Below are 12832 nucleotides of genomic sequence, written 5' to 3' on the forward strand. Positions count from 1 at the left end.
ATGCCGATACCAATATTTTTCTTGAATATACAGTATAGGCAAAGATTTGGCCAATTAACCCATTGATACCTGATGCAGCATTTGCGTGTATATCCCTCATTTGTGTGTGTATCCCTTTAAGACAGCGAACCGCGTCACGCGGTTCGCGGTCTTAAAGGGATACACACACAAATGCTGCATCAGGTATCAATGGGTTAAAGATTTTTTTTTTAAATATACCTTGCAAAAAGCAGACAAAATTAAGAAAATATACAAGGCAAAGAAGGATACTATTATACATGGGCAAATTACGGCCAGCGCCCCCTGTGCGGCCCGCGCTGGAATTGCAAAAAAAAAGAAAAGAAAAACAAAGAAAAAAAAATCCCCCCGATTCCGATCCGTGAATTAGTGCCAATATCGGCACCCGATACCGATATTGGATCGGATCGGCCCCATCCCTAGTGTGTGGTTTGAGAAGTATCCGTGTGTGTGCGTGTGTGTGAGTGAGCAGAATTTTGGCCGGCCACAGCTATGCCGTTTTACGTGCGATCGGGCTGAAACCTTCAGGGTGTGTAAAGGGCACCCGTACGGGTGACCTGACTGCGGGTGATTTTCTAATTAGCTAATGATGTGATGTCATCAGTGATGATGTCATCAGTGATGATGTCAAAAGTGATGTTATAAGGGCGCGCGCACGCACACGCACACACACACACACACACACACACACACAAGGAGGCATTGTGACAAGAATGATCAGTGATGTCACACACACACACACACACACACACACACACACACACACACACACAAGGATGTATTGTGACAAAGACTGATCAGTGATGTCATAGGGGGGCACACACACACACACACACACACACACACACACACACACAAGGAGGCACTGTGACATCCCTGATGCAATAACATTTAGTGAGCAACACAAACACCCGCGCACGCCAACAGGGCAGGCAAGGCCGAGCTACAGGCGAGGCCGTGCAGCGGCCTAGTATATATATATACACTAGAAATTGAGCTTGAATTTAAATGTAGCGTCCCTCGCTGCCTTGCCCGCTGAACTGGGAGCGCTGAATTGTACCGTGCCTGGTTGGTTTACTAAGCTGCTATGAAGGCATCATGATCAAGTGGGAAGTGATGTATTTACTTTGGGGTAACGCTGGTCAAACTGCCTCTCCATTTCTGTCCTGCAAGACTGAAGACAGGGAGGGAGATGAGACAGATAGGAGGGGAGGGACAGACAGGGAAGGAGAGGAGACAGATAGGAGAGGAGGGACAGACAGATAGGAGAGGAGGGACAGACAGGGAGGGAGTGGAGACAGATAGGAGAGGAGGGACAGACAGGGAGGGAGAGGAGACAGATAGGAGAGGAGGGACAGGGAGGGAGGGAGAGGAGACAGATAGGAGAGGAGGGACAGACAGGGAGGGAGAGGAGGCAGATAGGAGAGGAGGGACAGACAGGGAGGGAGAGGAGACAGATAGGAGAGGAGGGACAGACAGGGAGGGAGAGGAGACAGATAGGAGAGGAGGGACAGACAGGGAGGGAGAGGAGACAGATAGGAGAGGAGGGACAGAGAAAAAATACATTAAGGAGAATAAAAAAGGAAGAGTCGAGACAAAGGGAGGGAGGGACAACAAATGACAGAAAATTAGGTCATGCGTGGACGTCAACAGGGTATGATGAGGTGTAGACTGTAGAGCTCACCAAGCCTTACCCTAAATCTAATATTATATTGGCAAATTATAATATCTTATGAGTCATGTTCATCACATTCTGGTGTGGCCCTACCTCTGGAACCAGGTCTTGATGCTGGCCACCAGGCTCTGCTGTGGGTAAGCCTGGTTGTTCCTCATGTAGAGCAGAATGCTCAACAGCCTCTCCTGGAAATCAGACCGAGACAAGCCCTCTGTTTCCTCCCTTTCTCCCCCTTTAAACAGAGTGTCCCATGTCTCCTGATGTGGGCTCAGTCCCTTTTTGATGACCTCATCATAAAGTGCCCAGGCGGTGGCCATGTCGCCGTGCAGCAACGCCCCAGCAATGGCGTCGCCGTAGTTGCCTGTTGACGGGGTAAGGACCTGTTGGGATGATAACAACACCATGAAGAGAGTAGGGCCATAGCCATATCCAAAATTGAATATCGCGATGCTGTCCCACCAAAATATTGCGATTTATGATATAATCGCTGTCCGCCTAGGATGGGTGTAACAGAAAAGTATAATAAATAGATATAATGCTGCAACAATATAACTTTAGAATGGAGTCAGTCACCTTGTTAACCTGGTGCAGGATGCTGACAGCCTCCCTCCAGCGCTCTGTGCGGCTGAAGGACTTGATGAAGAGGCTGGAGGCTCCCGTGTCCAGAGAGGGGAAGCTGGCCCGCATGATGCCGTACACATCCCACGCCTCTTCATCATGGCCACCGCTCACACACAGCGTCAGGTACCGCAGCAACAGCTGGTAGGACAGAGTCCCTGTCTCTGTGGCCACAAAAGTCAGCAGGGACCTGAGCAACAAAGGGAAAGGAAAAAAATGTAGGACGTACTGTTGACTTATGTTCATTCCATAATACCCTAAAACCTATTAACACATTGAGTGCCACAGCGCTTCAGTAAAATTGTCTGGAGCCTGTGCCAGATTCACTTCCATTCAGTTGAAAACAGCTATAGAATTTTTTCTATTAGGGCTATATGAACAGGGTTGGACTCTAATGAAACATTTGACACTCCTACTTCTTTCAAAGAAGAAATTTTGTTTCTAGACAGTTCCATTATGAAATGACAGCCTCTGAAAAAAGCGCACTTTCAAGGGTTTTCTGCTGTCTTTTTTTACTTTTCGAAATAAAGTCACTTTTATGAATACTCTAATTTCAAGCGCATTCACTGACTCTGGCTGGTGTTTTCTGATGTAGTGACATGGTGTGGTTCTGTGTGCAGCCTGCGTGCCCCCCCCCCCCCCCCCCCCCCCCCCCCCCCTCTCTCCACCCCGGAGCTGCGGGCTCCTCCCCACACTGTCTTCGCAGCCTCAGTTTTTGCCCCGGGCGGATTTCAGTGCAACGAGGAAATGGCAGGCGGGACTGAGGGAGAAGGTTTAGCCGTTCGGCTTCGGGCTGCCTTTCTGGCGGGTGGTCGTGTGGAGGGGCTGTGTGCAGGCGGATAGACAGCGGCGGAGGAGCTCAGTTGTGGGCTCGGATCGCAGCCAACTGTGGCTGCGGACAGAGCAATCTGTGTGGCTCTGGCTGGCTGCAGCATGCGTCGGTGTCTCTCTGAACACGGCGTTCTCCGTTTTCTCCTGCACAAAGTGAAGGATCTGAGGTGGGTGGCGCAGCTCCCGTATAGAGTTTTAAGGTGGCGCCGTGTGATCCCTTGAAGGGATTCATGCTCACTGGCTAGGTACGACCTTAAACAGCAGAATTATGGAATAATATGAATTATGATTTTAGGACGTCCACAGACGTCCTTGGCACTCAATGTGTTAATATTCACAGTGAGGCATAAATGAGGAGGAAAAACACTTGTTTCCCTTCTGTACACAAGTCAAGTCAAGTCAAGTTTATTTATATAGCCCTAATTCACAAGCATGTCTCAGAGGGCTTCACAGAAAGTATGTCTAGCTAATTCTAGCTGACACAACAGTAACAAGAATATACAGAATAAAGATAACATTTGAACAATTGATAATATAGAAAATATAGGAATGAGGGGAGAGCAGAGGAGAGCGCAGGAGAAGGGAGAATAGCAGGGGGAATGTGAGAGAGTGATGGGGTGGGGAGGGTATAGGAGGTGGGGAAGGAGCAAGAGGAGAGAGCAGGAGAGGGGAAGGGAGGGGAGGTGTGGGGGAGAAGAGAGCAGGGGGAGGGAGGAGGTGGGGAGAGAATGAGCAATATAGACGGAGGAGAGGGGGGAGGTGGGGAGAAGATAGGAATGTGGAGGAGGAGAGAAGGAGAGATGGGGGTGCAGGGGAGGGAGAGCCAGGGTAGAGAAGCAGGGGGAGCGTCCCACATCCCCCCCCACCCCCCCAGAGAGGACAGAGAGGAGGAGAGAACAGAGAAGGAGAGGTGGGAGGGTGCAGGGGAAGGAGTGCAGGGGGAGAGGAGGAGAGAACAGAGAAGGAGAGGTGGGAGGGTGCAGGGGGAACGCGGGAGGAGGAGGCGGGGGAGGGAACAGACCTCTCCGCCCCCTCCTCCCCCCCCCCCCCCCCCCCGAGAGGACAGAGGGGAGGAGAGAGCAGAGAAGGAGAGGTGGGGGGGTGCAGGGGAAGGAGTGCAGGGGGAATGTGAGAGAGGGGAGAGGACAGGGAGGAGGAGAGAACAGAGAAGGAGAGGTGGGAGGGTGCAGGGGAGGGAGAGCAGGGGGAACGTGGGAAGGGGCGGCGGGGGAGGGAGGAGCATGGAAAGAGAGGGTGCGGGGGGGGGAGTGGGAAATGTGGGAGAGTGGGGAACAGGAGGGGGAAGAAGGGAAAGGAGCGGGGGAAAGAGAAAGAGAGGGGGGGGGGAAGATCAGACAACTGACTACTCTAAGCATTAACCAGAGCTAACTGGGACATAGTATCTAGCTAGTCTACAGCCTAATCTGGCCTATCCTACTCTGCTCTAGTCTGATCTTTGCCTGAACACTAACAGGTCAGCCTTAGGCTGTAGCTAATCTATCGCCTACCTAAACTGTTCTAAACCAACCGGCAGCCCTCGACCAGTGATGAAGAGCACCGATGCCCCCCGCCCCGGCCCCCCCCCCCCCACATAAGGCGTGGGAGAGAAGGCCGGGCCGGGACACAGCGGCGTCCCCACACCCCCAGTGAACGCAAGAAAACCTTTCCACCAAATGGATTGCCCCAGTGACTTGGCTTGGCTGAGGAGGAACCTTGTGAGGTCGTTGTGCTACAGGGGCCCAGCAATGGTCGCCTGGGTAAACCCACCCCCCACACGACCCGCTCCCAGACCCGCCCCCAGCTAGTGACTGGGAACTGAGAGAGCAGGCCACGCGGGGGGCGGGCCCACCCAGGCAGTGGACCCAGCAGCGGACCCCCATCCGGGGACTCCCCTCCGAGACAGGCCGAGAGATGCCGGGCTAAACCATGTACAGAGTTTTCCGGCAGTGAAACTCTGTAAATGGCTTATTATGGAAATAAAATTTACAAGAGAACAGAAAATTGAAAATGTAAAAAAGAGTCCAACAGAGGGTTATAAAAATGTAGTTTTTAAATTATCCTAAAATCAGGGAAGGGAGTTGAAAATGTAAAAAGTAGAGTCCAAAGGAAATAGAAAATGTAGTCTTTAAGTGTTCGTAGGTTTAGAGAATACTAGCTAAGAGGAGGGGAGGAGAGGATAAGAGTCGGAGGTGGTGATTAAGGGGAGGGGAGGATAGGAGTTGGAGGTGATGAGGCCGGGGGGGGGGGGGGGGGGGTCCCCCCCTTCCCTTAGGCAGGCAGGTGACCAGGATGATGAGGATAGGGGTCGGTGGTGGTGAAGAGCCCGGGGTGTCAGACAGTAGAAGGAGTAGCGGGTAGATGGCCTAGAGTGACGACAGGTGGCTAGGGCGATGACGGCCGGACCTAGGGCTGCAGCGGCGGGGGTGTACGTCAGGCCAATGAAGGACACCTGAGGGGGAGAGAGAGAAGAGAGCGGGGGAATCTGCGCAGAGGTGGAACTAACTCTATAGACAACAATAAAATTAGGTCAAAACAAAATTTATTAGGATTTTATTTTTTATTTTTTAGGATGACTAATACTATACTGCTAATTTAGGTCTAAGTACCACCTAACACCACTGTCAATAATTCAGCCCTGTTGATGCGGACCGTAAATCATGACCTACAACAAAATTTATTAGGATTTTTTTTTATTTTTTAGGATGACTAATACTATACTGCTAATTCAGGTCTAAGTACCACCTAACACCATTGCAGTCACAGACTGCAACATGGTAAGAACTGTAATACTAAGACATCAGCAGAGTGTTATTACATTATATTATTATTATTATTACTACCAGTGGTAGCATCATCAGCACATTAGTGTTACCACACACAAGTCCAGAATATGGCCTGCAAAGACAAGCACGCACGCATGCACGCACCCACGCACGCACACACACACACACACACACACACACACACACACACACACACACACACACACACACACACACACACACACACACAAAACAACACACTCCCTCCTCTCACTTGGCGATATCCAGCTCTGCCCCAGACTGGAACAGCGTGGCCATCATCTGGACGTCGAAGCGTTGCGGATTGGCCGACGACTCTCTCAGCTTCCTCCACTCAGCAGCGGAGAGCGGCTGCTCAGGAGGCGGTGCCTTCCCTGTGATACAAACATTTAGGTTCTGTTGGTTTGGGTTACATTACAAAGATGATTCTTGAATATGTTGAGGCTTTTCTCCAGGCTTCCTGCTTAATAAGGACAGAGAACAGTGAAGAGTTAGGGGGTCAAATGTCGCCACCCGTTAAAGGGGTGAAATCAAGTGGACTTGGACCTCATCATGATACACTGGAACCTCATTTATCCAAACTTTCTAGACTTCCAAACGGAATAATGAACAAAATTACCTGGAACTATGTGATGATCCATTGAAATTTAATTGCCTTGCTCATACGCACGATTAAAAGCATTTCAGCTATAAATTCTTAATAACCCTCCATTCACAAGGAGTAGAGATGAGTGAGGTTCTTCTACAAAACACGACAGAGATAATGAGTAACATGCCCATATGCCCTGGCTGAATATACATTTTACTTACACTTAACAGTAGAACAAGCTTCAGTTCCTACATGGGAGTTCAGGGCAGTTGCTGCTATCCTCGACACGAGACTCAGCCTTCATTCTTCATTCTGAGTCTCTAAAGCCGTTTTCCCACATGCGTACCGGAAAATTACCTCTAAGTCAATATCGGACATTTCCCGGAATTTCCCTTCACACCTGGGCGCTCGCATGTGGGAATATAGCAGCGAAATTGCCTGTATGTTGGGGGGCGGGGCGGCACTGCAGAGCGGGTGGGGAGTGACGTGTCGGCAAAACTCCGATGGTGAAATAAGTTTGCTTGTCACACAATAAATCACACTCGTTTGACTTAACACGTTCACTGCCAATGACGTATTAATCCGTCAAAAAAAATCCAACGGTTGACTGCCAATGACGTATTAACACATTGAGTGCCAGCCATTTTTTCAATCCTGTAGGTAAGTTGTGCCAGGTTTTTTTTTGAGGATTCTGGCTCATTTTACAACAGCCGAGGATTCTTTTCTGTTAAGACTTCGTGAACACCAATCATCTAAAAATAACTAATAGAATGTGTGCTTTCTCTGTCTAAAAGAGTTAGTTTGCAGAGTTAGTAGTTATGTAGATATTAGCCGTTGAGTACAGCATGGTTTTAGCGTATGAGACAGCAAGCTGAGATAATCGCAGTTTTGTGAAATTCAATCAAACAGCAGAACAGTCACCTGCCTGTGATTGTGGGTGCCATTGGGCGAGTCTGTATACTGTATTGTGTGTGTGTGTGTGTGTGTGTGTGTGTGTGTGTGTGTGTGTGTGTGTGTGTGTTCGCGCGTTGCTCCGCGGCTCTGGGGGGAGGGGATCTCTGTCCGTTCTTTGCCCCCGCGGCGTGTCTGTCTCCCGCTCTGTGTGTGCTCTCTCTCTCTCTCTCTCTCTCTCTCTCTCTCTCTCTCTCTCTCTCTCCTCTCTCTCTCTCTCTCTCGGGACTGGGGGGAGGGGGAGAGAGAGGGAGAGAGTGTGTGTGTGTCTCCGGGCTCCTCCCTCCGTCTGTGCTGCGGGGGAAGGATTCTCCGCGGCCGTCTGGACTAAAACTGTTTCTTGAGGTTTGAGTAAGCTTTTGCGATTCTGGTCTTATTTATGCGCGGGGGTGCTCGAGTGTGTGTGTGCGCGCGCGCGTGCGTGCGTGCGTGTGTGTGTGTGTGTGTGGGATCGAGGGAGTTTTCGCCGAGCTGCTTCCTTGAAAATTACACTGTGGCTTTCTCCAGCGCGCTGGCTGGCTGCTCTGGCTGTGGCTGGCTGTGGCTTTCTCTGTCTTTGGAGAGAACTGTCGCCACTTAGTGGTCGGTAAAATAGATTATACACATTCTCTTCCTCCAGCAGTGATATAGAAGACGTAAAAGGGGTGGATTGATGTCCCACCGTCAAAAAAAAAAAATGTTTATGTAAGACGAGATAGCTCGTCTATGGCACTTAACCGTTGGATTATGTAAGACGAGATATCTCGGCTATGGCACTCAACGTGTTAATACGTCCAAAAAATTATTATTTTTTTTTTGACCGTGGGATGTGCATCTAACCCTTTTACATCTCTTATATAATTATTGGAGCCACCGAACATGTACAACCCATTCCACCGACCCACTAAGTGGCGACAGTGCTCTCCCAGACTAGAGGAAGGCAAGCAAAAAGCAGTGTGAGGAAGCCATTCTCTTGAAAATGGATTGGCGAAAACGCTTTCGTTTTCGCGCTGATTGCTGGCGGTGCGGGATTGCAAATTTGCATAATAGATTACGGGTGGAACACACTTTGAAACACGCAGCATAAATAAGACCAGAATCGCAAAAGCTTCATCAAAGCTCTCAACACAAACCCCAAGAAACGAGCGAGCCCATATCCAGACTTGCACAGCGGCCGCCAGCAGACAGGCAGCAGCAACTCGTTTGTCACAGACCCGCTGCAGAGCCAAGGAGGGCGGAGGAGAACGCCCACGGAGGGAGGAGTTGGAAGCAGAGGGGGGTTTCCTGCTGTTATGGAGGAAATTACTGTTCAAAACTATTGTTTAGATGTCTGACGTCTTACTGATGCCAAAAATGAATGGTTAAAGTGACTGTTCTATCGAATTTCACAAAAAGCCGTTTATCTCAAAATAATTTTTCAGACGCTGAAACCATGCTGTATTCAACTGCTAATGCTTACATAACTACTAACTCTACAAACTAACTCTTTTAGACAGAGAAAGCACACATTCTATTAGTTCTTTTGAGATATTGTGTGTTCACAAAATCTTAGCAGAAAAGAATCCTCAGGTCTTGAAAGATGAGCCAGAATCCTCAAAAAAACCTCTGGCAGAACCTACCTACAGTAAAAAAAAAACGGCTGGCAGTGAATGTGTTAAGAGGGCATGTATGTTGTATCATTCACATTCGCTAACCAGTCTTTGAACTGAAATATTTGAAGAAGTTGGGATCCGTGTCTGAGAGAAATAGCCTGGCTGGTTCGATGTTTATCCGTTCACCTGCGTCGCGTTGAAGCACTTTTTACAGACTGGCTTCGTTTGATGTGTCTGGGCTTGCCTTCGCTGTCGGCAACGTAAGCAAAATACTTCCACATTTCGCTTCGTGCATTTGCTTTCTCAACAAGCGTTGGGCGGCTTGCAAGACTCTCAGAGCTGTCTGTGTCCCTGTCGGGCTGCTGACTAGGAGGAGGACTGAAGGACTGGCCAGAGAGCGAGCAGGCAGCAGAGAGGGGAGAGGGGGAAATCGGCACGCCCACACATGAAGCTGACATACCGCTCATACCGGCAAATGACTTGACACGTTTCACACTTGTGTCCCTGATCGCGCATACCGCTCTTGTGACTGGCTCGAAACTGGTGAAATGTCCGCGATGACGGGGTCGCGCTTATACCGGAAAACAACTTTCACACATGAAGGCATTAGACCACGTTCCGGTCATTTAGCGGTAAAAAGCGCATGTGGGAAAACGGCTTAAGTAGCAGCCCCCCGCTCAAATGGCCTCACATCTTCACTAATGTACCAATCACAATAAAACAGTACATACATCCTGCACTAAGTTATATACATCCTGCACTAAGTTATCTGAAAAGTACACTAGTTGGTGTTACCAAATATTGCGTAGTTTCCAATACCGAGCCCTTGTAAACATGCCAGACCCTGTAATTTCTGTCTTATCCATTGAAAATGGTCGTTGTTGTTCTTACGCTTCCCAGCGGGGGAAACTGTGCCATCTCTGTTGTCTACTGTCTACGGGTGGAAACACATCCGGAAGAACAGAAATTACAAGCTCTGGCGTGTTTACAAGGGCTCGGTATAGACCCTTTTCAAGGGGGCCATTTTGTGCCGAAAAGGCAGGGTAAACCCTGTGCATGCAAAACACTAATGAGGGTTTCCAAATTCCAATCATGGAAGTTTGAAACCCTCATTAGTGTTTTGCTTGCACCTGTGTTTCCCTGCCTTTTCAACACCAAATTGCCCCCGTGAGGAGGGTCTATTGGAAACTACGCAATATTTGGGAACACCTACTACTAGCATACCTTTCAGATAACAACTTAGTGCAAGTATGTAGATAACAACTTTGTGCAGGATGTATGTAGATAACAATGTTATAGATGTTTTATTGTGATTGGTACGTTACTGAAGATGTGAGGCCATTTGAGCGGGGGCTTGCAACTCCCTCTGGGGCTGATATACTTGATACTTGGAGACTCAGAATGAAGAATGAAGGCTGAGCCTCGTGTCGAGGATAGGCAGTTGCAGTGCCTCCTACCTGCTCCTCTAGCTGCCCTCCCTGCAGGCTCCTCGTCCTCCTGATAGGCTGCTTTCCTCCTCAGCATTTCGGCCGTCCGCTTGGCTGTCCCAGCGGCGAACACCGACTTGGGGAAGGAAGGTCTTCCCTCCAATGCACCGTCCCTCCATCCCTCTCTCATGGCTTCATTTTGTATTCCACCCAGTCCATCGGTCTGTCCCCTGATCCTTCTGTCTGTCTGTCTACCAGGCTTAGTGGCATCGGTGCACAGAGTCCGCACTGCAATAGGCAGCTTTGGGGATTTTGACAGAGAAGCCACAGTCTTTATGGTGAAGAGACCTGAGCTTCTTTGGTAGAAGACAGGGTTTAGGGGCTTCAGGCATATTCTGGCATTGGATATCAAGCTGGAGCCCATCTGCTAAACCTCTAGACAGCTGCCTGATGATATCATGTAGATTATTAGCGCATTAAGATGCACAATGGTTCTTACACAAATTGTATTAACCTATCCTCTAAAACAGCTGACTAAATCTAAGATAGATAACTTTTCCTAGCTAGTGTACAATCAATAACCCTGGAAAGGACTAACCCCGGCGTAGCTAGAGACAACACAGTCCTGAAAGGGGCTAGGAAAGGACTAGCTAGCTTACTACTGTTGCTAGCATGCTGTCAGACATTGTCACATTAGTGACTTAAAAGACAGTAATTCTTCTGTTATTGGAAACACGACTTTATAGTTACTGTATCGTCATTTAAAGGCGACTCACGCGTCCATTCAATACGTTCAATACAAGGCGAGGAAATTATTAATTCATCTTATTTCTTTCAGCATAACTTCAGGGACACCAACATGAACCACCAGCCGTGTGGATGAGTCGCACACCGTGACGTCATCAAGACTCGACGGCTGTTTTGTTTTGGACAATGCCCGATCTGTTCCACGCGCATGCTAGTGTTAGGAGATTTGAGTTATGTTTGATACTGAGTTGTTGTTGTTCTACGCAGCCCTCAGGCAATATCTACAGAGACGAAAATTAGTAGTGGACACTGTTGTGCGAAAGAAAGTCCTCCGGTGTGCGAATACCTACGTCCTACAAGGTAAAGTGTATTATTGGGAGAGCAAGACTTCACCAAACCTGTTAAATCTGGTCTGCAAATCACACGTATTTGTCATTGATACCGTAGTGGCATACCAATTATTATGTTTATAAATGCATGATTATATGAAATGATGTCGAACCAAGTGTAAAGAAGGCAGCACATATCACAACATTTGTATTATAGAATATACATAGAATCTATAGATTAACACATAATAACACCTATTCACCTTCGTAACATATTTGGTCAGAGTGCTTATGGACCAATTAGCTAAATATCAAATGAATATCCAAAGCAAGACTAACTGTAACTTTACTAACGTTACAGTAAACCACTGTCAACCCCCCCCCCCCCCCCCCCCATCCCTCCCTAGTTGGCTAGTGTGTATGTAAAGCCATGGAAGCAAGTCATGAAACATGCCCCCCCCCTCTCCTCTCTCTCAAAACAGACAATCAGATATACTATACTGGCCCCAGCAGGCAGTACATGAGGCTGGTTGTTCTGTCCGAGGAACAGAAGCAGGCAGTACTGGAAGAGTGTCACATTAACAGTGAAACAGGCAAGCACAATGGAGTGAGGAGCACCAGAGACAGGGTGATCGATGGATATTACTGGTCCACTTTAACGCTAGATGTCACAGACTGGGTAAGGAGTGTTTCATAGGATTGGATCAAACAGCATGGCGTTTACACAGTGCTCTTGCTGTGAGCATTTTGTGCACATCACCAACTCATTCTACAATTATTTTACTCTTTATTCAACTTCAGATTTCACATCAGTCATGTCTTTTCAAAAGGCAAGTTTTAAACAATGAATCTCTACATCAGGTCAGATGTTGCCGTCACTGTCAACTGAGCAAATTAAGACAGAGGCACAAATCAAGGTAGGGTCTACTACTGCCTATACACAATTGCTATGAAAAGACTTCTGCAAGACACTGTGCTAATAGCACATATCTCCACAGGTGAAAAAAGCATGGGAAGTGGTGCGAATGGACCTTATTGGCCCTCTAAAGGAGACAGCCAAGAGGAACCAATATGTTTTCACTCTGACCGATCTGCACACAAAATGGGTTGTTGCAGAGGCTTTGCAAACCAAGTCTGCAAGTGAGGCGTCCGCAGCATTGATATCCAAACTGTATATGTTTGGAATAGTCCATAAGATTATTTCGGACCAAGGAAGAGAATTTGTGAATAAGGTATGTGTTCAGAGTACAACTTTGACACTGTATATTCACTTCA

The 12832-nt window shown here is 48.3% G+C and overlaps 1 protein-coding gene across 1 annotated transcript in view; it reads right to left on the reverse strand.

Moving 5' to 3' along the window:
• Positions 1-11318, reverse strand: part of prorp (protein only RNase P catalytic subunit) — a 24976-nt gene extending 13658 nt beyond the window's left edge. The window contains exons 1-5 of the mRNA XM_083634251.1: positions 10512-11318; positions 6179-6317; positions 2267-2501; positions 1787-2073; positions 1145-1192 (exon numbers count right to left, since the gene is read on the reverse strand). Of these exons, the coding sequence (XP_083490377.1) occupies positions 1145-1192; positions 1787-2073; positions 2267-2501; positions 6179-6317; positions 10512-10905 (1103 nt within the window). The 5' untranslated portion in view covers positions 10906-11318. The remainder of the gene's footprint in view (positions 1-1144; positions 1193-1786; positions 2074-2266; positions 2502-6178; positions 6318-10511) is intronic.
• Positions 11319-12832: the final 1514 nt, after the last annotated feature.

The sequence above is a fragment of the Poromitra crassiceps genome, assembly GCF_964638095.1.
Source record: "Poromitra crassiceps genome assembly, chromosome: 3".
NCBI classification, from domain to species: Eukaryota; Metazoa; Chordata; class Actinopteri; order Beryciformes; family Melamphaidae; genus Poromitra; species Poromitra crassiceps.